The sequence below is a fragment of the Abrus precatorius genome, unplaced genomic scaffold (assembly GCF_003935025.1).
Source record: "Abrus precatorius isolate BTA unplaced genomic scaffold, Abrus_2018 Scaffold5, whole genome shotgun sequence".
NCBI classification, from domain to species: domain Eukaryota; kingdom Viridiplantae; phylum Streptophyta; class Magnoliopsida; order Fabales; family Fabaceae; genus Abrus; species Abrus precatorius.
The window spans coordinates 21,006,522-21,033,655 of NW_020874395.1; the positions used below are offsets into that span (position 1 = coordinate 21,006,522).

Consider the following 27,134-nt stretch of genomic DNA (forward strand, 5'->3'; position numbering starts at 1 on the left):
GTTTATGCCATCCTTTTGAGTGCATCCTTTAGCAACAAGTGTAGCCTTGTATCTCTCAACGTTGCCTTTTGAGTCACGTTTGGTCTTAAAGACCCACTTGCAACTGACTCGTTTTGAACCTTCAGGCAGCTCGACCAGATCCCATACCTTGTTGTCACTCATTGATTTTAACTCTTCTTTCATGGCATTCAACCACTTTTCAAAATTGTAACATTCCATGGCTTGCTTAAATGAGACTGGATCCTCATCAATACTCAAGTCACATTCATGCTCAAGTGAGTAAACCACATAGTCATTCAAAATAGCCGGTCTTTTCTACCTTACAGACCTCCTTAATACTATCTCTTGTGGTTCACCTTCCTCTTGCTCACTTGTAACTTGCGCATTTTCAGCTGGTTCATCCTCTATATGTTGTTCTTGTGGGTTTGGAACATTAACTTGTTGTCTCCTTATGTTGTGTGACCGTGATACAACAAGAGGAACAACAACTGGAGAAGAGACACCAACTACAGGAGTTTCTGCATGTGTCTCTTTAATTTCCACCTTTCGTGTTTCACCACTCCCACTAAACTGACCATTTTCAATGAACCTTGCATTTCCAGACTCAACTATTCTCATACTATGGTTAGGATAGTAGAATCTGTACCCCTTTGATTTTTCAGGATAGCCGATGAAATAACCACTTATGGTTCTAGCATCAAGCTTCTTTTCATGTATACACTCTTACTTCTGCTGGACAACCCCAGACATGAAGATGTCTTAAACTGGGTTTCTTTCCTGTCCACAGTTCATAAGGAGTGATAAATGCTTTCTATACTTGATCCTACATTGTAATTCATGAATGATAATTGAGAGTTTTAAGCTATTCATTGAGAAAATTTACTATTATTAATTTCATTTTATTCATATTTCAGAAAAAAAGAGCTTAAAAGATATTAGGAATTGAAACACACAAAGAACCAGAGATATACATGGGCAAGTACACGCCCGTGTATATGAGCGTGTATCTCACTGGTCACGTCAATTGAAGTGTATCATTAAAATCAGAGATGTACACAGTTAAAGTACATGGTCGTGTACATGGGCGTATACTTTTCAAGAAAGCTGTGAAGTACAATTTTTAGAGATCAGAGATGTACGCAGCCAAAGTACATGGCCGTGTACTTTTAACGTGCGTTAGAATTTAAATTTCTGCGAGAAGATGAGCCCTTGGGCTACTCATATAAAAGAGAACTTGGCATAGAAACCTAGGGGACACGGTTTTGAGGAGAAAAAAAGACTCAGAGACGGCTGGAGGAAGGGATCAAGCACTTTTATTCATCTCTTTTGTACTTTTAGTTTGAAGATGTTTAGGTTCCAATTTTTCTTTGAGTATCTAGACGTAATGAATCTTAATTGACCAAATTTTCTGGAGTTCTTCTAATGGTATTTCATGTTCTTTTCTCTTGGGTTTAATTGAGTAGTATCAATTGTCTTCCATCTTGTTTTCTTGTTTGAATTTGAGTAAAATTCCTGCATGAAATTAACATTGCTCAATTAAAAGGACTTGAATGTATTTCTAGAGATAGAAAGATGTAAGTTTTCTGTATTAGGATTAACCCTAATTATGGAATTCATAATGAACTTAATGCAACCTAGGGGTATTAATTAAGGAAGAGATTCTGATTGATCAACCGAGGGTTAGGAATCATTATCCTTGAGAAAGGTATTGATTTAATTTAGAATTTTTTGCAGCGATAAGGGTTTGGAACTAAGTAGTTGAAGAAGAATTTTAGTTATTTGGACACTTAGGAGGATTTATAGTCTAGATACTCGTCTTTTCCCCTTGAATACCTTTAGTCATACTTTTCTATAATTTATTATCATAAGAAATCTGTTCCTTTTAATTTATTATTCTTCTATTTTTAGTAATTTTATCAACAACAATTTATTTCTCATATTCATTAACAATTGCGTAATTAAGGAAGTAGTTATTAATAACAGTCCTTGTGGATACGACACTTGGTACTCTATTTTTCATAATATTACTCTGACAATGGGTACACTTGCCAAGTAATCAGTTTTTACACACCAAGTTTTTGGCGCCGTTGCCAGGGACTAGTCATTTAGGATTTCTTTGATTACATCTTTACTAATTTTCTTTATTTCTTCAATCTTAAATTAACTTTTCTATTTTTATTTATTATTATTATTATTATTATTGTTATTATTATTTTATTTTATTTTTGCTTTTATTATTTTTTAGGAGCTGATTTTTCTGGTGCATGACCAGAACCCTGTTATATTATTCGAACTTGATCCAGAAATAGAGAGAACTTTGCGAAAAATTTGGAAAGAGAGACGACTGCTAGTACAGAAGGAAAACACACAAAACCACATGGAAGGAATGGCGAACAATGAAGATCAACCAAGGACCATGTTTAATTATGCTCGTCCATCATTAACTAAAACAAAATCTAGCATTGTCCGTCCGGATGTGCAGGGAAATTTTGAAATAAAACCCAATGTTATTCAGATGGTTCAGCAATTTGTCCAATTTGATGGGTTACAAGATGAAGACCCCAATGCTCACATTGCAAATTTTCTGGAGATTTGTGATACTTTCAAGATTAATGGAGCTACTGATAATGCAATCCGCTTGAGGCTATTCCCATTTTCTCTCAGGAGCAGAGCAAAACAGTGGTTGAACTCTCTCCCACGAGGATCTATCACTTCATGGGAGGCTATGGCAGAAAAATTCTTGACGAAATATTTTCCTCCTGCAAAAACTGCCAAGATGAGGAATGATATCTCTTCCTTCTACCAATTGGAGTTAGAAACTTTATATGATACATGGGAGAGGTTTAAGGAATTACTACGGAAGTGCCCACATCATGGGATTTTGGACTGGCTTCAAGTGCAAACCTTCTACAATAAGTTGAACCCAGCCATAAGACAAATGATAGATGCTGCAGCTGGGGGCACTTTGAATAGCAAGACACTAAGGGTTGCACAAGAACTGTTTGAAGAAATGGCAATGAACAGCTATCAATGGAGCTTCACACGATCCAAACCTGCGAAATCTGCTGGAATTTATAGTCTTGATGCAGTAACATCCTTGGCAATGCAAGTTGAAGCTTTACGGAAGAAGATTGATGGTTTATCTATTAACCACCTAGTTGCTCCGGTGATGAGATGTGATATTTGTGGAGGAAGCCACCCTAGTCATGAGTGTCGAGCTACTCAGGAAGAACATGCCAATGTGATAGGAAACAAACCACCGTACCAAAATTATAATGGCATGAATGAACCGGGCTGGAGGAACTATACAAACCCACTATGGAACAACAACCAACAGCCAACGCGGAACAACACACCCTCAGGATATCAACAAGCCCCACATCAACTACCACCCCTAGCTGAAAAAAAAGTCAAACCTTGAGGAGTTGATGACCAAATTCATTCAAACTTCAGAATCTCGGTTCCAATCTACCGAGACAGTACTAAGAAATCAACAAGCCTCTATCCATAATCTAGAAATTCAGTTGGGTCAAATTTCTAGACTTCTCTCAGAAAGACCCTAAGGAAGCTTGCCTACAATACTGAGACTAATCCTAGGGAGCAGGTTAATGCAGTAACATTAAGGAGTGGCAGAACATTACAAGAGAAGGGGAAGCAAGAAACAGAAAAAGATGCAGTTGAAGAGGAGGATAAATGTCAAGAGGAGACTGTGGAAAAGCCCCTTGTAGTGAAAGAATTCATACCCCCACTTCCCTACCCAGCAAGATTGAAGAAAGACAAGGATGATGAACAATTTGGTAAATTTCTATCCTTATTTCGTCAACTTCATATTAATTTACCGTTTTTTGATGCCTTGGCACAGATGCCCAAGTACGCTAAATTTCTGAAGGATCTACTGTCCAACAAGAAGAAATTGGAGGAGTTGGCTACAGTAACTCTGAATGAAGAATGTTGTTGTTAGCAATCTAAACACTAGCAAGTGCACTAGTATTGCAGCAAGTAATGAGTAATTTTTAAAATCAGGATATCGTTTCCACAGGGAATTTAGATTTCAAGTATCAATTCACAAATTTATTTTTCCTGTTGATTTTGTGATTCTTGATATGGACGAGGACACTGATGTCCCCTTGATCTTAGGTCGTCCATTTTTAGCTACTGCAGGGGCTATAATTGATGTGAGGGATGGAAAGTTAATTTTGAGAGTTGGAGATGAAAAAGTCACTTTCAAAATTCCTGATGTGATGAAAAAGTCTTTGAAACAAGATGATTCTTGCTACTTTATTAATGTAATTGATGATTATGTTTCTGATTGTGCACAAGAATTTTTTATTTCAAACCCATTGAAAAGAAGCTTAGTTCATGAAGGAGGAAAATATGGTATGAGCTTGCTAACTTAAGAACAGTGGTGTCATTTAGAAGCCACTAAGCCATTATGGAGAAAGAGGGACTTTGAAGTTTTGGAGTGTAAATCAAAGAAGCAACCCAACCCATCCATTAATGAACCACCAGATGAAAAATTGAAGGTCTACCATCATAAAAAAATTGAGGTAAACTATTTCAAAAAGGTGATTTAGTAGTACTGTTGTACAACTCTCACCTCAAATTATTCCCAGTTAAACTCAAATCCCGTTGCTTTGGACCATTTATTGTGCATAAGGTATTTCCTTGTGGTATAATTGAATTAACTCATGCAAAAAAAGGAAATTTTAAGGTGAATGAACATAGGCTGAAACTATACCAGGGGGGTCAACTGCAAACTTATGCAAATGAGGAGTTTAAACTCCTCCATGTTGAATTACATTGAATAGTTCCGGTTAGGTAGGTTTAGTTTGTTTTAATTTAGTTATTTATTTGATCATTTATTTATATTTTGAATAAGCGTCCTCGCCCCCAGCATGAACCCCATTTCCTTCTGACCACTTTCTTAGTATAGATGATGAAGACTCAGATGATGTTAGTGCAGCAGTTTAGTCTGCAATTAGGATAGTTTTAGTTGTTGAATTTTTTTACTTATGTTATTTTTAGGATTTAAATTGTTTTTCTCTGTTTATTGCTTCTGTTTCTTTATCGCATTATTTTGATCATTCTACTCCTCTTGTCATTCTAAACTGAGTTAAATCTCCTTATAAATCAATTTTAATCAGGTTTTCTCTCCAATTGAATCCCAGATTAGCTTTGCTTCCCACGACTCTTTGCTTATTTTTTACTTTTCAGGGAAGTTTCAGTTGCACTTTAATTTTTATATTTGATTGAGGAAAATGCAAATCTTACAATGTGGGGTGGATAATTATAGATGTTTGAACTGAATTGTAGTTTTATTCTCGAGCAATATTGAGTCAATTTTACTGTTGCATTAGAGATGATATTCCTGAAAATATAATAAATAAATAAACATCACATGCAGTTATTCTGGTTATTTGAATTGTGTTTTTAATTGTTTCTCGATTGAAGTATCATTAGACTTTTCTAAATTGAGGACCTTGAATCTATGCCAAATTGTTTTAAAATGTTTGAAATTAATAAAACCAGGAAAATTTGAAAAAAATTGGGGCTCTGCTCAAAAATAAAAAAAGAGCATGCCATAGAAGCATATCTAGTTGAATATGGATTGTAGGCAACGTCCGAATACCACATCGTAGAACCCCGAAATTTTTTGAGGTACTGATGTAGAAAGCAATGGGTGAAATTTCCATTAATACCTTGTGCTAACTGGGATAGAGCATAAAACGCACCCTGTTAGTCGATCATAGCTCAAAGTGAAGAGAATTAAACAACACCTTGTGGAAGGATTCAAAGTTTTGAATTGAATTTTAAGAGCTAATGGTAGAGAGGTCCTTATTCAGTTCTGTCTGAAGTTACAAAGGTTGAGAGCAAAAAGAAGGCATAATTTGATGTTTAAGAATTACTGTCCCTCTAAAAATTTGAAAAATAAAATAAAAATAACAATAATAAAAAATTCAGGAATTTGATTCTTTGTTGTCAAGGGTAAAATTGATCCATTTCTTTGCTTGGGGACAAGCAATCGTTCAGGTTCGGGGGTATTTGATAAATACTTTCTATACTTGATCCTACATTATAATTCATGAATGATAATTGAGAGTTTTAAGCTATTCATTGAGAAAATTTACTATTATTAATTTCATTTTATTCATATTTCAGAAAAAAAAGAGCTTAAAAGATATTGGAAATTGAAACACACAAAGAACCAGAGATATACATGGGCAAGTACACGCCCGTGTATATGAGCGTGTATCTCACTGGTCACGTTAATTGAAGTGTATCATCAAAACCAGAGATGTACACGGTCAAAATACATGGCCGTATACATGGGCGTGTACTTTTCAAGAAAGCTGTGAAGTGCAATTTTTGAGACCAAAGATGTACACGGCCAAAGTACATGGCCGTGTACTTTTAACGTGCGTTAGAATTTAAATTTCTGCGAGAAGATGAGCCCTTGGGCCACTCATATAAAAGAGAACTTGGCATAGAAACCTAGGGGACACGGTTTTGAGGAGAAAAAAAGACTCAGAGACGGCTGGAGGAAGGGATCAAGCACTTTTATTCATCTCTTTTGTAATTTTAGTTTGAAGATGTTTAGGTTCCAATTTTTCTTTGAGTATCTAGACGTAATGAATCCTAATTGACCAAATTTTCTGGAATTCTTCTAATGGTATTTCATGTTCTTTTCTCTTGGGTTTAATTGAGTAATATCAATTGTCTTCCATCTTGTTTTCTTGTTTAAATTTGAGTAAAATTCCTGCATGAAATTAACATTGCTCAATTAAAAAGACTTGGATGTATTTCTAGAGATAGAAAGACGTAAGTTTTCTGTATTAGGATTAACCCTAATTATGGAATTCATAATGAACTTAATGCAACTAGGGGTATTAATTAAGGAAGAGATTCCGATTGATCAACCGAGGGTTAGGAATCATTATCCTTGAAAAAGGTATTGATTTAATTCAGAATTTTCTGCAGCGATAAGGGTTTGGAACTAAGCAGTTGAAGAAGAATTTTAGTTATTTGGACATTTAGGAGGATTTATAGTCTAGATACTCGTCTTTTCTCCTTGAATACCTTTAGTCATACTTTTCTATAATTCATTATCATAAGAAATTTGTTCCTTTTAATTTATTATTCTTCTATTTTTAGTAATTTTATCAACAACAATTTATTTCTCATATTCATTAACAATTGCATAATTAAGGAAGTAATTTTTAATAACAATCCCTGTGTATACGACACTTGGTACTCTATTTTTCATAATATTACTCTGACAACGGGTACACTTGCCCAGTAATCAGTTTTTACACACCAAGGAGTCTTTGGAACTGCCTTACTAGGAACTCTATTAAGCAGATATGCAGCGGTCTTTAATGCGTACATCCACAAAGACATAGGTACAGAACTGTAACTCAACATACTCCTAACCATTTCTATGATAGTACGATTCCGCCTTTCAGCCACACTATTTTGTTATGGATACCAGGCATAGTATACTGTGAACATATGCCTCAACTTTCCAGAAGTTTCGCAAATGGACCTAGACATTGTCCACTTTCATCAGATTTTTCATAATATTTACCACCTCTATCTGAGCTCACAACCGTTACCTTTCTATCCAGTTTCCACCTCATCAATGAACACTTGTAAGACATCCACTGATTGAGATTTTTCATGCAACACATACAGATAACAATAACGTGAGTAGTTATCAATGAAGGTAATGAAATATCTTTCACCACCCCAAGATGGGATGTCAAACGGACTACAAATATTAATGTGTATCAACTCTAAGAGTTGACTGCTTCTTGTGGCTGGATTCTTTGATGTGTGTTTAGTTTATTTTCCTTTAATACAATCCACACATACATCCTAGTCAACAAAATCCAATTGAGGTAAAATTTCACTTTTCATTAACCTCATAATCCTTTCTTTGGATATGTGACCTAACCTTTGATGTCACAAGAAAGCAGAGCATTCATTACGCACATTCAAATTACTACTAACAACATTCTCAACATGAAACAGAGATTCAGCCAATTTAATATTAAGATTGAAACGATATAAACCATCAATTAATGTACCAGATCCAAAATAATACGAGTGTTTATACAAAGAAAAAATTCCGTTTCTAATCTTAAAATTAAAACCAAATTCGTCCAACTTTGTAACAGAAACCAAATTTCTAGCACATTCAGGAACATAAAGGCACTTTTCTAGATCTATGCAGCAACCAGTATGCAAGATCAATCTATAAGTCCCTATTCCTTTTATCTGTGCCTTCATTCTGTTCCCTATGTACAAGAAATTTTCAGTCCGCTTATGGCCTGGATCGAAAGAAATCCTTGCATTACATATGACACATGAGTAGTTGCACCAAAATCTAACCACTAGGTATTTTTAGGTACCTTAATAAGATTTGATTCAAAGCATACTAAAACATAATATATACCTTTCCTTTCAAACCAAACCTTTCTCTTCGGACAATCTTTCTTAAAGTGACCAGTCTTCTTGCAGAAGAAACACCTCTGGCCCTTTTGGATTCGGCCTTCACGAACCTTTAATAAGGCCTTATCCTTATTGTCCTTGTTGTCCTTCTTATCTAGCTTAGGCTTGCTACTACTAGCCCCTTCATGAAATGTGAGATGGACGGAGTGTTCTTTCACCTTTTTCAACCTCCCTTCCTCCTGAACTAGCATGGCCTTAATTTCCTGTATGTTCCATTTATCCTTAATGGTGTTGTAATTCACCTGGAATTGACCAAACTCAGGAGAGAGTGAGTTTAAAATGAACTGTACTAGAAAGAATTCTTTTACCTCCATGCCCATTGATTTCAACTTTGTCGTTTGATTGATCATGTCAGTCATATGGTCATGAATGGCCCGTGACCAATCAAACTTTTTAGTAGTTAGCTCAGTCAACAGGGTGCCTGTAATGGACTTGTCAGTAATGTCTGATTGTGCATACTCTTTCACCTTTGCTAAATTTCCTAGCATTTTTAGTCTTTGGCATTGATGGTTTCACATTTTTAGCCATAGTCATCTTCAGCAAGCTCCAGCTCAGCCTATTTGACCTTTCCCAAGCCTCACGAAGAGTTCTTTCATCTTCAATACTGGTCTATGTGATGGCTGCAGGCTCTTGTTCCATAATGATTGCTAGGTCTAAGTCCATAACACCTAGCTGGAATCGAACTTGTTCAGCCCAATCATCATAATTAAGCCCATTGAACTTGACTACGTCATTGCTCATGTCATACGCATTCATAGAGAGTGAAATATTTAACACATGCTTATACATTTATGCTTTGAATAAACTTAATGGATTCGGACAGTCAACTGTCATCAATTATGCATCTAAGTTTACCTTTGGGTAAAGCCTAAATACACAATTTATCTATAATGATGCTAATAAACAACTTTAATTGACAACCAGTCGCTCAAACCAATATGCAAGTCATCTTTGGATATACAAACATATTATGAAGTGCTTACATGTCTCCTTGATGTCATTAATCATATCCAATGATCCACCTTTGGGCGATCTCCTAGAGTTATAATTAATGAGCTAAATTGTTCACTCTTTGTTTCCATATAGCATCAAACAATTTTGAACAATTTATAACACACAATTAAATGGTTAAAGAACTTTTAAAACTAGGCCACTTTGGTGACTAACAAGCTACCTTTAAAATTAAGCACTAAATTGTGAAGTTCTCATAATGATAATGTAATTTAGAATTAATTAACTTGAGAATTTAATCACTTTGGTGAGTAAAATTCACTTTGATGTAATTATAAAATTATCTATATATTTTATGAATTATATTCCTTATTCTGCTGTAAAATTCCTATGCACGGTCGTGCTTTTACTTAATGCATGGTCGTGCTTCAATGAAGCAAGGCCATGCTCATTTCTGATGCATGCCCCTGCTTCCTGAAGCATGGTCGTGCTTATAACTGATGCATGGCCGTGCTTACAATATGTAAGGCCGTGCTTCCATTATGCAAGGTTGTGCTTCGATGAAGCATGGTCGTGCTTGTTCTTGATGCGTGGCCCTGCTCCCTGATGCATGGCCCTGCTCACTGATATACGACCTTGCTCATATTACAGATTCAAAATCCAATGTTTCTATCTTCCAAATCCTTAGGGTTTTCAATTATTGAATCCAAAACAATTATTTAACATCAAAATTATGTCAATCCATCATATAATATATCTAAGGTTCATGTAATTTGGGGAAACTTTAATGGAGAACCAATCTCTTATGGAGAATCAATAAAATTCACAACCTCGCTCTGATACAAACTGTTAGAATTTTCTTTAATCCGTAATTTCCATTATGCAATTACTATTATGAAATTACCTTTTCCCTTAGAGATCTTAAATTACGTTGCTTTCACAACACAATATTTGGTTCTCATACAATTAAGGGTTTAAAGAGCAATAACCTGAATCCATTGTTCCTTGATATTACCTCTCTCTTTGATGTCGTTGATCCCTTGGTATTTTTTCCAACTCTTCCTTCCTCTTTCAGCTCCTCTCGGATGGTTGAGAGAAAGTTCCTTTCTTTTGTTTACCGTGAGCTCACTCCGAGACTGTGAAAGTGAACAAATAGAGAATGCTGTAACTCTCATTTGGTAACCGCTCTTTAATTTATATGAAGGGAGAGGAGAGAGTTTCCTTATAATTGTATTTACAATTATACCTTCAATGACTCTATATTTTATATTTAACCACCATCACATTAAATCATTAATTAGCACTTATTTGACTTCTTTTATGTTAAATAGTAAGGGCAAAGCATGATGGAATGAAGAGTGAAAAGAAGTGAAGAAATTCCATAAAGCATGCAAATCTTGAGTTGCAGGATGTCTATTTTGCCTCATTCTCACTTGAGCGAGAATGTCGCCTGAGGGAGTAGAGAGGTCTCCCGAGCGAGATCATTTGGAACTGAAAGGCACCTTTGTGTGGTTTTCACTTGAGCGAGAATTCATTAAATATCCTAAATTTGAAGAGCTCAGGCATGAAGAAGGATCATTCTTTCGTAGACATCACTTGGTTTAGGGTGCAGAACAAGAGGAGAAGTTTAACATCCCTATATTTATATTTATATTTATTATTTTAGTATTAAACATTGGTTGTATGTGTGTAGTTATTTGAATTTTAGAGAGTTTAAATGATGTAAGTTGCAGGATATCTCGCTGTAGCCAGATATCTCTTGTTGAGGCGAGAAAGAGTCTAAAATCAGGCTCTCTAACACTCTCTCGCTGTAACGATGAGCTCTAGCTGTAGCTAGAATGATAGACAACAAAGGAAAATTTTGTCTGATTTTTTTGCTATAGTGAGAGAAGGGCTCGATGTAGTGAGAGACAACTTGCTATAGCGAGAATATCACGAGTTAAGGGGTATTTAAGGGTTTTCAACTTGTAAAACTTGGATTACAATCCATGTTTCGAGCTCTCCCCTGTCCTCTTTGATCTCTAATCCTCTCTTCTCAGAAATCTTTCCTAAACTTTGACTTTCCTCTAGATCTGGGCTTGGAAGTTCACCCAATCAACTCCAAGTAAATTCTTGGAGCTTAGTTATCTCATTTTGTTTGTTTTCTATGTATATCCCTTCTCAAAATGCTCTCTTTTGTTATATCTAGAAAAAGCGAGGACCTTTCACAAAAAACTCCCATAAATCTTTCTTCAAAATTTCATTTCAAGGTAAGGATAATCTATTTTGCCATTTTAAGCATAATAAATATTTTGTACCCATGAGAGTACTTTGTGTATGTGTTCTTATATGATTTTTATGATTGATTGACATTGGATTTTTCTGAAAGTATGTTTGGTTGATTTTGGGTGTTAATGATATATTTTGATAGTATAAGTGTTGGGAACTTAGCCTAGAAGTGCTTTACTAAGCACGATCTTTTATTGTAGAAATTTCACGAGTCCATAGAGGATTCATTAGTCAGAATCCAGTACAGACAATGAAGGAGTTAGATATCAAATATTATATGTCTCTGGTCGGCTAAACTGCAGTTGAGAGCAACTACTCTTTAAAATTTAGACCACTTTAGTTAAATGATGTTGAATTAGGAATGGAACTGTATAGGGACAGTATACCAGATTCTCGTTATACTATAAGTTTAATTTAGACTAGATATTACTGCACTGAAAAGGATGATAAATGAGTACATCAATTATAAAACTAAAGTTGGCTTGTTAGTGGTCTAAACGTTAATTTGAATGGCATACATTGAATGAAATCAAATATTCTATATACTCGAGTATGATTTTGTTAAATCCAATAGCCACTGTATTGACACTCTACGTGAATGGATAGAATGACTATGTAAATTTACTTTTGTTTGGGTTTGATTGTAATATCAAAAGTGTGTATGCTGTTTGATAATACTATGGATATATTATTTACTTTTGTTTGGATTTGATTGTAATAATTAAGAAAGTGTGCGGATTGTGTTGATGATACTACATATACATGTTAGCTATCTAGTAGAGCTTAATCATCACATGATATAATCCTATTACATACATAATCTACATAGAATATGAAGGAGAGTCGAGGTGACAGTCAGCATGTTGTGGAATGCTTGTGTCTAGAGAGGTCGTCAACCTCTACTTTAATTCACTGCATCTCTGCTCACAGTCCTTTGTCCATACAAAAGGTTGGTCTCGATGAGTCAACTATGTCAAAGTTGAAACAATGTTTGCAAATCCCTCTATGAACTTTCATTAATAACCTGCTAAGCCCACAAAACTATGAATCTCTTCTACTGTTCTTAGTCTTTCCCATTGTAGCAATGACTCCACTTTCGAAGGGTCAATAGCAAATCCCCTGGTGGAGTTTATGTGGCTAAGGAACTTCACTTCCTCAAGCCAAAATCACACTTGAATAATTTGACATACAACTAATTTTCCTTCAAAATCTCCATAATAATCCTTAAGTGTTTTTCATGCTCCTCTTATGTATTGGAATAGATGAGAATATCATCAATGAAGACCACTACAAACTAATCCAAAAAAGGTCTAAAGATTCAGTTCATGTAATCCATGAATACTGTTGGAGTGTTGGTGACTCCAAAAGGCATCACAACATACTTATAATGGCCATACTAAGTGCGGAAAGTTATCTTCAGAATGTCCTCGTCCCTAACCCGAATCTAATGATACCCATATTTCAGGTCAATCTTGGAGAAGATCTTAGTACCTTTCAACTGATCCATCAGATAATCAATCCTTGGTAACATGTATTTATTTTTTATGGTCAACTTATTCAACTGACAGTAATCAACACGAAGTCTAGATCTTCCGTCCTTCTTCTTTACCTGAAGAACTGGTGCTCCCCAAGGTGACACACTTAGTCTAATTATTCTTTTCTACATTAGGTCCTCAATCTGATCATTCAGCTCCAACAACTCCCTTGGCGCCATCTGGTAAGGTGCTACTGATACTGGCTTAGCCGCAGGAATCAAAGATATACTAAACTCTACGTTTCTAGGTGAGGGTATTCCAAGAATATCCTATAGAAAGATCTTAGAGAATTACCATACCACTGGTATTGATTGAAGTTCTTACTGCCGCTCTACATTCATAACTGCCAAAAGGGTGAAGCAGGAAGCTCCCTCATTCAAAGATGTCTCTACCCAGCATGTAGAGATCACTTCCACTAAACCTTGCTGCTCAGGAAAAATTAAGCATTATTGAGCACAATCCATCAAGACATGATTGGCAGTCAATCAATTCATGCCTAAGATTATAAATAAGCCCGTCATAAGAATACTAATAAGATTTACCGTCATTCCTCAACCACTGTTGAACACCCAACACATATAGTCAGAGTCATCGTCCAACTCAAAGTGGGTGTCGCCACCACCAAATCACACCTTAAGTCACTCAAAGGTAACTCTAGCTTCCTCATACATGCATCTGCAATGAAGAAGTGCGTGGCTGTCGAATGAAAGATTATGGAAAGAGAGGTACTTGCAGATTTTAACACCTTATAATGTTCATTAAAAAAATAGATACCTTAAATTGATTGTACGAATTTCATAATTTTAAAAATATTTATATTATCTCAAAATAATAATTTTATTATCTTAATTTTTTTAAAAAATAAAAAATAAAATTTTATTTGCAAGAAATATTACTTAATATCTTAAAAAGAAAGAAAAAAATTATTTATAATTTTATTTTAATTTGACAAGTCTGGTTTCCACTGTTACATATCTTTGGTGTAATGAGAAAATTAAAGTTACATAGTTAAAGTTTAAGAGTTATGAAATGTGTTGATTAAAGTAACATTTTATTATATAACAAATTTAAAGTATCCTAAGATATAAAATTACATAAATACAAATAGACTACTACGAACTTATAATACATAAAGATAAGAAAACTACACATAAACACTATAAATTAGTGCATGAGAAATTTGTTAATTAATAAGTTATTTTTTTTTATTAATTACACATATGTATATATTTTAATTTGTAATTATTTTTAAAAAATCATATTACACGAAGTCTAACATAACATAAGTATATATAAACCCCTACGATTCTATGTCACATAAAAGTAGAAAAGTTAAATCCTATATCTAATACAAGTAAAAAAGTTATACATTGCCATTACAAATTGTTGCATAGAATTTATAATTAAACTTATTTAATACATTTTGAGAGACAAAATATAAAAATTAAATAAATACATATAAAAATATAAAAACATAATATATTGAATAAAAATAAATATTTGCATGACATATTTGATAATATTAAAAATAATAACAATAATTATTAAAAAAGTGAAGATAAATTTAATATTACATTTTAATTCATTATATTTGCTTACCTTCGTTATTTGTTATTATTATTATTATTATTATTATTACTATTATTATTATTATTGTTATTAAAAAAGATTACACGTGAATAAAAAGGAATAAAACATTTTAAAGAATCATTTTATGTCGAAAGATAAAAGTGGAACTGAAAAGAAACTAACTATATTACATAAAAATTTAATTTACAAGTCAAAACTTCCTAATTTTTCACTTATGCTCGAGTAAACACTGGGATTCATTGGCTAAATTGTTTATAAACAGGATACAAGTATTAAAGGTAGAAGAGTCCAATTTCACTTAATTCATGGTTCAAATAATTCCAGAAATAGTTTCTCTTTTCAAGGTTGTGAGATCATGTTGAACTCATTCACTTCCTTCTTTTATATTGTTAAAACAAAATAATCAAAATGTTGAATTTGAGTTCACGCCGGAATCTGGACATACGGGCGCGGAGGGAAGGGATGGAGCTTTGGGTACATGAGAATGGGGGTCTTGAATCTTGATCTAGTGTCGCTAATAACCTCATATAGTAGTTTTGTGTTCACCAGTTCTGGGTTAGACATGGTGGTGGTTGATTGCTGATCTTGTTCTACTGTTTCGATGTGGTGACACATTTGAAGTCAGATTTACAAGTTTTGTTTGACTCTTTTTTTGAAGAAAGAGGGCACTACCCTTGGAATCAACAAAAATGGTGTTGTTTGGAGTGACAAACATGGTTGAGAATAATCTATATGTTACAAGTTATTTTATAATTCATTGTGATATTACACTAAGTTTTCTTCCCCAGTTCTTGCTTCTTTTTTTTTAAAATGTTGTAAGATGTTTCATTGCAGGTGAAACACTTATGAAAGTGAAAACACTTAGTTTCATTATGAATGCAGCACAAATAATCATCAAGACCTGCACGTTTTTGCTCTGTAACAGTACACACTGTATTCATATACAAAGAGAAGTGAAAACGTTACTTGAGTTTGCAAAAAGGTTTCTGTTCTTTTTTCACAATGAAGGTTCTGTGTTCTATCTTCTTTTCCTTTTATCATTATGATCTGATGCTTTTGTAGTCCAACTTGCACTGCAACTTACTTTTAATCTAAGTAAGGAAGCCAAGGTATATTTCAAATATTATCTCTATTTATTTTAAAGTTGTTACAAGACTTTAAACTAATATGAAATTTACATAAAATTATATACTAATTACAAAAGGTAAACTAAAGAAATAAAATAAAAATTGTTAATTTTATTTTTAAAAGAATTAAGTTAAATGACATAAATATAAAATTAAAGAGTTTTGGGTAAAATTAGATATTCACAATATTGGATATTGATGTTATATGCCGGTTACCATATTTTTTAGCAACACTTCAGGTGCTTTCAATTCAAATATATTTTCACTTTTGCATCAATCATCAGTTTCTAATTTACTTTCAATATATTGTAAAATATTTGAGCTTGTAACTATTTTATCTGCCCATGATAAAGACATATTCCCAAATAGCTTCTTATATATTTCTCATGGATCGTGTAAAGTCTTATACTGTTGTAGCACAAAGGATGTGATCCCTTTCCTTATATTGGCTAGCTTTGTGGAAAGGAAATATTTGTTCAAAAATTCAATAGTCAAATTCTCACACATAGTTAACCTAACTTTTTGCTTTTGTCTCTCAATCAAAATGGAATAAGCCATAGACGAACAACTTCTTCTCTAACTCCATCAACATGTAATGTATCACAAATGTTTCTAACTGCATATTTAGATCTTCAAAATCTCCAGCACAGAATTAATTTTGCTAAAAACATTTATAGCTTATATAGGAAGTCTCACAATAGTATGTATATGTAGGGATGGCAATGGGTAGGGTATGGGTAGGGTACTATAGTACCCATCCCCATACCCACATTTTAAAAAAATACCCGTACCCAGCCCCATACCTGCGTAGGTATGAACATTAATCCCCGTACCCGTACTCTCTGGGTACCCGCATACCCATCTTTTACCCATTACCCGCGCTTGTTTGAGAAAAAAATATTTATAAAGAAAAATATGTTTATATAATTTCACATAAATAGTATAATAATATAAAAATTTAATATGTAGTTGTCGAATAAGGTACAATCATAGATGAAAAAGTAAATATTCAAATATCACAAGTGCTAAATGTATCTTAATATAATAATTTTCTAAACTAAAATTCTTAGAAATAATAAGCGAAGCTAAATGCAGAAGTTATTTGTTGGCGATAACCCTATCTTGTGTGAGATTCGATCAATCAGCAACGTCAGAAAGACAGTGAAATAGATCTGCACAATGTGTGACCTTTCGTGTGAGATTACTTGGTGACATCTTGTGGCAACATTGACAACTAACTCTAATGAATAACGTTTCATAGTTGTTATGTTTTAATGAGACAAACATTGAGAATAAGAATAAAGTTAGGGTCAGTTCAAGTACTAACAAAGAAAAGTGGATATATAAAATAATTTTTTGACTTTTGAATTTAAAATTGTAAGAAAAATAATAGATTTAATTAAAATAATATAATATAATTAATATATATATATATATATTAATAATAGTATTTTTAACTCATATACTACATAAAGTATTTTGCCAAAAATATAAATTTTTAAAAATTTATTTTAATGAATTAAATATTTATTTAATGTATATAAATTTTAAAAGAAAGAATTTGAATAAAAGATAAATGGTCACCATAAAATTTTATAATAAAGAAATATATGTGTATATAAACAAATTATACTTTTTTATCTGAAGAAGAAATTAACAAATAAAAATTAACAATAATTTTTTATATTTTATATTTTTTTTAAAAAATTTTTGAACATAAATAAATAGTAAAAATAATATTATTTAGATTCAATAGATTATATTTGTGCTTATTATACATATGTTGCATAGAAAAATATTATTTTAAATTAAAATATAAAAATAAAATTTAAATATTATCAATAAATAATAAATTTACGATAATAGTAGGTGATTGTAAAATTTATAAAATATTTACAATGTGTTTATTATTTGTCATTTACTTTATGATTTAAATATGAATATGATTTTATTAACAAAAATATTTGTGTAAAAAAAATTTTATGTATGTCATATATAAATAATATTTTAAAAAAAAATCAATCTCATATCAACTATATAATAATTAAATTGTATAGCCTAATTAAATAATATAAAAAAAATTTATGTGTGTCATATATAAATAATATTTTTTTAAAAAAATCAATCTCATATCAACTATATAATAATTAAATTGTATTAGCCTAATTAAATAATATAAAATAGTAAATAAATTTTTTGGTTTACTTTATTATTAAATATATTTTTATATTAATCTTTTATAACTTCACATGTAATATAATAATACAAAAATTCAATGCATAATTGTAGAGCAAAGTTCAAACATATATATATATATATGCGGGTATGGGGCGGGGTGGGTACTTAGATACCCATACCCGCACCCATCCCCGTTAAAATTTGCGGGTTTTTACCCACACCCATACCCGTACCCATAAAGCGGGTAAATACCCTACCCATTGTGGGTAAATTTTGCGGGTGCCCATCGGGTACTTTACCCGTTGCCATCCCTATGTATATGTGCATTAGCATTAGACATAGAATAAACTCTCAAAGTCCTACTCACATTTGTTGTTATTATTCTCCATAATTGGTACTGATACATCTAGACTTGACTGTCACCTTTTGTTCACCTTGATTTTGTGGAACTATTTGAGTTCATCTTTCTTTCTTTCATTTTCTAACGTTGCATTTGTTTTTGCTAATTAATCTTTTAATTTCAAATTCAAATAGTAGCAACTCTACATTAGGACCTTGCATATACAAGGGATAAAATTAAAAATAGAAGCAAAATAGAACAATGCAAAAATGAAAAGCAGAAACAACAAACAAAAACATAACACAAAAATACAAAATTAAGAAAATAAGAAAAAATAATGTTTAAACTAATAACTCCTATGTTTTCATTGATGGCTACGAAATTCAACAAATCCCTTACATGTTGAATAATTTATGTATACATCGAAATAAATTAATTTTTGTTATAACTTTAATTTAATTTTAGATGTCAAAATATTCAACTATATTGTTTAGTCCATATTTTAATTTATTATTATTATTTGACTTATTTGTGATAACTTTATTACTAGTGAATATAGTTTTATTATTATTGTTATTAGGTTGAGTCATTATGGATTGGTTTAACCCATCCTGTTATTAATTAGAGAGACCTTTGTTCCTAACCACAGTCGTGATTGTTGTCCCATTGAGACAGTGTACGTAAAAAATCTAAAAGGGTGATAGGAGGAGTTTTCTCACTATTTTTTGTTTTCTCTCATTAATCAAGAAAAACACTTAATCTTGGACTCATCAATCTCAATCGTTCCTGTTATGACCACTTTCTAAATGTGTGTGTGTGCGTTTCCTATACAAATTTATCTAGTGAAATAAAGTCAATCAAAATATTCAATTTAATATGAATTATAGAAAAATTAATGCTTAACACCTCAATGGCAGAGTAAAGCCTCAGGAGCATTTTCATAAAATTAATAATCATAATCATCTATTGACAATTCATAAGTATATACAAAAACTCCTCAATATGGAGCTAAAAGTACAAATTTACCATATTTTCAAATATTTACAACTCATTCAAATCTATAATTAAGTAGTTCAGTCTTACAGTTGAGGCCCAGATTACAAAATTTTCAAAGAAAACTACCAATCCAAAAAGAATGTCACTCCACTCCTATCTCTTCTCAGTTTATCCCTTAATATGTGAAGTGGAAGCATTACCTGTCACGCTTGCTCACATACCACTGTACAATCATCGCAACGCACACGACATACCAACACAAACAGAAAATGCAAGTGTCACAATCCTTTTTTATAAAGATCAATGACATCTTGCATTATTGCTCTTAATTCAAATTCATTTATGAGACAAAACCTATATAGTACAGGAAATATAATTTTAAAGAATTAAACTTCAACATCTCAACAACATAGTAACAAAGACCTAAGGGCATTTTCATATAATCCCAAAAATTGTATAATGTACATATTTACAACAATTGCTCTACATGGAGCTCAAAATGCTAACTTATAAACAATAATTACATTTCCTAAAAATTGTAACTAAATAGTCTAAACCTATCGCTAAGACCTAGACTAACAAAATACATAAAGGTATAATCTTTCAAAAAAGGCTGCATGACTCCAAAATTGCTCAACTACACCTTCCAGCTTGAGAAACAAACGTATTACCTATCACATCTACTCAGTACTATCGTACGATCATTGCAAAACATAAACACACTAACATAGACAAAATGCAAAGGTGAGCTTGCAGTCCATCTTATGCAAAATGCAATAGTTCAGTTCCAACTGGTTTCACAATCCTAGTAATCCAGAAGGAACCTATAATTTTTCGATTTGAGAGCGACCGATCCTAGTACCTGAATCCAGATATACAACATATTACATCTCAGCATGTTATCTAATCGATACATGTCTACCCTACCTACCTATACATACATATATATATATATATATATATATATATATATATCCAGTCTCAGCAACAAAGCCAAGCAACGCACAACTTCAATCCAGTGTTTCAACATCTAGTAAATTATCTCAACACTTATATAGCAGCTTTAGGTATTTACTCAACCAATATTAGCATTTACCAACTAATTTTGGCACATTTTACTATAGCATTTTAAACGAGCAATTTCACAAGATAACAGAAAATCTCATCACACAAATTAGGCATTATTACCTTCATTAACAATGGTCAACCCACTCAACCATGTTTAATCTGGGTTTTATCCTAAGGTTCGTTCATACACCAACTCACTCTCAGTTAAAATAAAATCCACATATGGTATTTCAACAGCTAAAGAACAATAAAGGCCATCTAAGATAAGCTCCCATTACCTGGATCAGATTTTCTTAGATTGAACGCTTCTTGAGTTCCCAAGAGAGAAAATAAGTCCAAGATTCTCAAATCTCCCTAGATCTGCATTAAGTAGGGGTTCTCGCTTGAATCTAAAAGAAAATTAGCCTTGAGAAGGTTTTCTCAAAGAAAGGGATGTGAGAGAACAAAGGAAAGGTGAGAAGGAATAGTAGTTTTGTGAGAAATGACAATTTTCAGCTCAAAAATTTCTTAAATACCTCTCAGCTCGTGGTCTTCTCGCTACAGCGAGATATAGCAGATAATTGAACCTTTCTGTTATCTATCATTTTCGCTACAGTAAAAAGCCCCTCACTCCAGCGAGAGTGTTAGTTAGGTGAACCTTATCCACTTCTTGTTATAGTGAGAGAGCTCCAAAAAGCCTCATTCTTGACGACTTATTCTCACTATAGCGAGATATTCTGCAATTCTACATCAACCTAAAACCCACCAAACTCACACAACATGCATAAGCTTTTTACTCAACAACCATACAACTCATATATACATGAATTCCAATCATTTCATTCCATTATCAACATACAACAACGCATTCAAAATACAAAGACTTCATAAATAATTGGTTATAATATCAATTTTAAAAGTAAATAAGCATACACATAACACGGGCCTGACAGCAAGGGTGGGTGAACTTAAGAAATCAACAATCATGACCACAAGATATGAAAATAAAATATAAGTCTTTCATAATTCTCAACAAACATTACAACAATTTTAACTAATTCCTAGCCCATCTAATGCAAATTCAACAGCTCAGTTCTAACTGGTTTCACAGCTTAATTAATCCAGAAAGAACCTACAATTTGCCAGTCTGAGAGCGATCCATCCCGGTTTCTGGATCCAAATATACAACATAATACAACTCAACATGTTATCTAATCAATACATGTCTTCCCTACTTAAACATGAACTAGGCTATAAAATTATAATATTTCATGATAATACAGCTCAGTCACAACAATTGTTCAACATTTACAACTTTTTGTTATAGCATCATATCAACACTTACCCATTTATTCCAGCATACAGGGTTTACAGTACATGTTAAGCATTTCACAGCCTTTATTAAATATTTCAACATAACATGTCTTAGCACAACAATTAAACTTTCACAATCAATCACATAGATACTCGGTATTCTACACTAAGGTTTACCTATAAATTGATTTATTCTCAGCATATTAAGATTTGTATACAAATATTTATATGGGTAATCATAATAACTTAGAATAATTGATGTTTTCCTATATCACTCCTTTCGTAAGCCCCAAAAAGGTATATAGCGCCTAAAGAACTCAGATCTTCTTATCATTACAAAATATAAAGCTCTTGAGAAGAGAAATAAAGAAAATAAGGAGTAAAGATGGAGAACTAACCTCTGAAAACTCACCTAGATCTTGTATGAAGTAGGCGTTCTTACTTGGATCGGGAAGAAGTTTATTTTTTAGAAGGTTTTTCTCGAAAAGAGAAGGGTGAAAGAATAGAGAAAATCGTGAAAGGAAGATGGTTTTGTGTAGAAAATGAAGATTTTCAACTTAAAACCCTTTAAATACCCCAAACTCATGATCTTCTCACTACAACGAGCATCTCTTGCTACAATAAAAGGGTAGTTGGGTTAATTTTATCTACTTCTCGCTACAGCGAGAGAGATCTAGAGTGTCTCGTTCTGGACGACTTATTCTCACTACAACGAAATATCCTACAATTTTACACCAACAAAAAATATCCAATTCATACAACTTGCATTAGCTCTATACTTGGCAACTATACAACTCTCTCTCTCACACACATATATATAAAATAGAAGCCTGACAGTTCCAGGTAATTTTAACGTCTAATCCTATTACAGAGTTTATTTATCATTTGTTAAAAAACTTGTTAAATGAAGTACTAACATGTGTACTATAAAATGAGAATAAAGTATTGTCTTCACTGATTGTAATTTGAGTTAAATAACAAAAATTATTAATATAAACAAAGTAATGAAACAAATTTTCTATTATTTATATAGCTAATATGTAATACCCCAAATTTTGTAATATTATTTTGATTATTAATATAAATTGTGAAGTCCTATTGAATGTGTATTTGATGAGTATGATGATGTGAATGTACGTATATATGTGTGATGACGTGGACATATATGAATATTGATTGAGAAATAGGTAAAAAAGTGTGATGTAGGAGCATTCTCGCTATTTAGGGGTAAAGCATGAAACTGTTACATTCTCACTGCAGCGAAAGTCTCCCCGCTGTAGCGAAAGGGTAACAAAGGAGGGTGCAATTCTGGGTGCAGTCTCGCTGTAGCGAGATTCTACAAAAACCAGAGTACAGTTTCTTCTAATATTTTTGTTGTAGCGAGAGAGGATGTCACTACAGCGAGGGATGTCTCGTTGTAGCAAGAATATAGCAACCAGAAGGGTATTTGAAAGGTTTAGGATTTGGAAAATTCATTTCTCATTCCTCTATTTGAAATCTCTTTGATTCTCTCGACTCCCAACCCTATTTAACCATTTAAACTGCCTCCAAAGTCATTTGGGTTTACGATTGAAGGTTGAAACCATGTTTGGGCGCTTGGAGGCAAGTTTTAAGACTTAAGGTTTCGGTTTCTCATTCCTCTTCTTGATTTCTCAGTTTCTCATGGAGTTTTCCATGTGTTTAAGATGAAAATCTATGTGGGGGACGTTTTCTGCTATTATCTCATGTTAGGTCTTCATTTAGAGGTAAGGGAGGCCTCTATCCTATCTCATTTTGCTTGGAAATCCAATTATTTGCTATATGTTATAATGTTGTTGAGATAGAACGTAGGAACATGTGTGTTTTGATGGATTTTCATACTGGACATGACGTATTAAAAGTCAGTTGATATTACGTGTGAGTAAATTGCTTGATTGTAATTGGGTTGTACTAAGAACCTTGTGTGGAATGTAAATATGATTGATGTTGTGTATAATGCATGATGAATTGACTTGATTGTGGTGAAATTAGGATACAAATTTTGTAGTTGAATATAATGTGGTTGAACATGGGTTGACATGTCCTTGATTGAGGATGTGAGTGAATGTGTATGTTAACATGCCATCGATTAATATTAAAAATTTGAATGGTTAGAAATGTGTATGAATAGCATGTTGGATGTGATTGTGATAATGTTTGGAATGATTAGAAACTATCATTACTACAAAATTTCATTTTTTCCACAGCTTTTTACCCACGGTTTATATAACCGTTGTTAATTTTGAATATTGCTCGCGGTTTAAATAGCCGTAGTTAAATTTAAATATTTTTTATGGTTTATTATAATAACCATGGTTAATTAACGACAGTTACAGAAAACCCCAGTTAATTATTAAAATATTTTTGTACTAGTTTATTATGATAGCTTGCTCGTGTGCGTAGATACCTTCTCTCCTAACCCAAAAAGATAACCCTATTGTATTGCCCAAGGTTCATGCCCTTTCTCAACTTCTCTTTTGACTGAATCGATCTTGTGCTCTTTCAGTTGTGTAAAGGTTGGATTCAATCTTCCTATTGTCTCCTAATCAGGTATATTTTTGTTTTACGTTTGGGGTTTTACATTTGAGTTTGTGTTTGGGCTGCATTATCGTTGATTATCCAAGAGTGGTTCTTACAATATTAAGCTGCGTTGTCATCGTTGTTGCCAAGCAACATTGCTATAGTGCATTTAAAAGTTGTAACACTTGTAATCGTGACCAAATAAGCAAAGTCAATACTTGGTTCCTTTTCAAGTTTCACTAAAGGGGGATTCCATTTGTTGTGCACTACCCGAACACCCTTGGTTACAAACTGTGTTCTTCTATTTGATTTATTTTTTAAATTACCTAATTTTCTGAAATAAAGAAATTAAAATGATTATTTATTATGAAAACTTGACCCCAAATGCAGAAAGTTATGTTGTGTAGATGAAGTTCAGAAACAGTGAGCAGCTTACTTTTACAATGTCATGCAGTTGCTTTCCTTTCAAGAAGTTTTTTTCATGTGTTTATTCATTTACATTTTAGGGTTAAAAAGTTGTGTTTGATGAAAATTAGGTGCTCACTTCTATTTAAAGCTACTTCTCGTGCTCTTTTATATTTTGGTTAGAAAGGGGACTAAGGATTTGCGATATTAGATGTTATTTACTTTAGAGCATAACTTGTTGTGCCCCTTACTTTAGAAGCAAATTTCCATTTATAATTTGCAGAGACGGCAAAAGCTAGTTGTATTATTGATTGAGTTGATTCTCTCCATTTCCTTATTTGTTGTACCTTTTTCTTTGTTACAATACAGAGAATATCTTATCATTTCCCTAATTTTGCTGTCCCTTTTTTCTTTCTAATAATGTTTCTTTTTCTAAAAGCATGGTTATTCTGTGACATAACTAAATTCTTTTACTGTAGGTGGAGAACACTCCCATTCTCACGGTAACCATGGAGACCATGACCATGATGCTAGTTTTGGATATGCTCATTTGCATTCTTTAGCTGATCTTTCTATAAGAGTATCCAATTCTTAGTTAGAGTAACATGCTCAAAGTTTCTTTCTAATCATTTTGATTATTTACCATTAAGGATATTTTAAATTATTGGCTTCTTTTACTTCCTTTAATTAATTGCATGACATAAGTTTATATGTCTTTCCTAAGTGAAAGGAAGTTTATTTTAGTCTTTTGTTGCTTATGGTAGGATAGAATAATGTTTCTTTCTTGAAGAGTGAACACTAATAGTCATCTTTCATTATGTGGAAAACATCCATCTCTTGTATCCATTCTTTTAGCATTTTGTATTTATAACGCTGCTAAGTAAATTACCAAACAATAAAAAAAAGTTAGACTGTTTGTTATATTCTAGAATCATGCTACTTTTCATCTTCAAGGAAAAATAGTTCTGAATTTCATCTTCATTGGTTTCCAAAATGGTTTTTATACAAGTCCTTTCCTTGGATGTAATTTCCCTTATCTATGGGAACAGTATAACATGGTACGTAAATAGGATCATTTTTTTCAAAAAAAAAAAAGTTATAAAATACTAAAATATATCAAGTAAAATAAAATGTTTTATAAACTGCTTACAATTTTATTAAATTTTATTTATTTTTTAAATATGGTTAACATTTATACTGGTTTGCCATCGTTATTAGATTAACTTCTTGAAATTTTAAAAAATATATATAATCCAATTTAAATAAAAATATTATATTCAAGTTATGATATCAATTCATTTATTATACTGAAACAGTCTGTAATTCTGAGCATTCAATTCGAGTATCTTATCAAGTTTAAAATATCCATACTAATTAAATGGTCAAATACATCTAAACTTGTTTGTCTAATTATTCATGTTGTATCACATTGTTAAATGTAATGAATGTGTTTTTTCCGCTATAAAGAGAATTTGAATTGATGTCCAAATTACTAGTAATATAGAAATGAGTCATTGAATACGACATTATGTTTCTGCATGGTTAATGCATAATAAACTGTACATAGCAAAGGCATATATTAAGTGAATTTTATGTGTTGTTATCTGTAAATCAATCAATGCCTGTTATCTACACATGATTGAATTGATGTGTATGTAAACTGTGTCTAACTGGATTTCTGTCAAACATTCCTTTGTTGAATATGAACTTCCACAATCCAAATTAGAACTTCATCTACAAAACTTCATGGCAGTCAACTATACGTTGGATAAAAATGAAGAAGATGAAGATGAGTAACATATAAGAACTCTTAATTCAATAGTTTTAAAATTTTAAGTTGATCATCGTATTTAAGTTTGTTTATATAATATATTTGTAATTAATAGAGTTTTTATATTAAAATACATGTTTAGAAATTTAATAAAATTACATTTAATCATATTTCAATATAAAAATTATAACCCATAACGTTGAGATATACCATAATTTAAGTAGATTTGGTGCAGAACCATGATATAAATATGTGTAATATGTAACATGAAGGGTATATTAGTACTTCTCTGTAGCTATAGGGACAGTCTCTCTTAATAGACCAAGGAAAGTTATGCCACACACCTGATGTAGGGTCTATATTCAAAATTAATTATGGAAAGGGTAGGGTAGAATAATGTTTCTTTCTTGAAGAGTGAATGATGACTCATATTTTGTAGTAACATTTATAGCCTTATTGCATCTTTCAAAATATCTTTTTTTTTTTATTTATTTCATTTAGCATGTTTTTGCATTTCTTGCATTAAATTAGAGTTTTCATAAATACTTATTATTTTTACCTTA

At 32.3% G+C, this 27,134-nt stretch overlaps 1 protein-coding gene and 1 non-coding gene across 2 annotated transcripts; one reads left to right on the forward strand and one right to left on the reverse strand.

The window, feature by feature from the left end:
- Positions 1–2,386: 2,386 nt before the first annotated feature.
- LOC113866902 lies at positions 2,387–25,363 on the forward strand. Its single transcript, XM_027501700.1, has 3 exons — positions 2,387–3,409; positions 3,542–3,931; positions 25,280–25,363. The coding sequence occupies exons 1-3, from the start codon at positions 2,387–2,389 to the stop codon at positions 25,361–25,363; spliced, it is 1,497 nt and encodes a 498-aa protein (XP_027357501.1).
- On the reverse strand, positions 2,774–2,880 carry LOC113868304. The gene has a single exon (XR_003505325.1). It is a non-coding gene; the product is annotated as a small nucleolar RNA R71 (small nucleolar RNA).
- Positions 25,364–27,134: the final 1,771 nt, after the last annotated feature.

Bases quoted from the DNA above. Each gene is read 5' to 3' on its own strand.
- LOC113866902 (XM_027501700.1), top strand. From the start codon at position 2,387: ATGGCGAACAATGAAGATCAACCAAGGACCATGTTTAATTATGCTCGT. The intron at 3,410-3,541 runs GTCAAACCTTGA...TCAAATTTCTAG, and splicing joins CACCCCTAGCTGAAAAAAAA to ACTTCTCTCAGAAAGACCCT. The intron at 3,932-25,279 runs GTAACTCTGAAT...CTTTTACTGTAG, and splicing joins AATTGGAGGAGTTGGCTACA to GTGGAGAACACTCCCATTCT.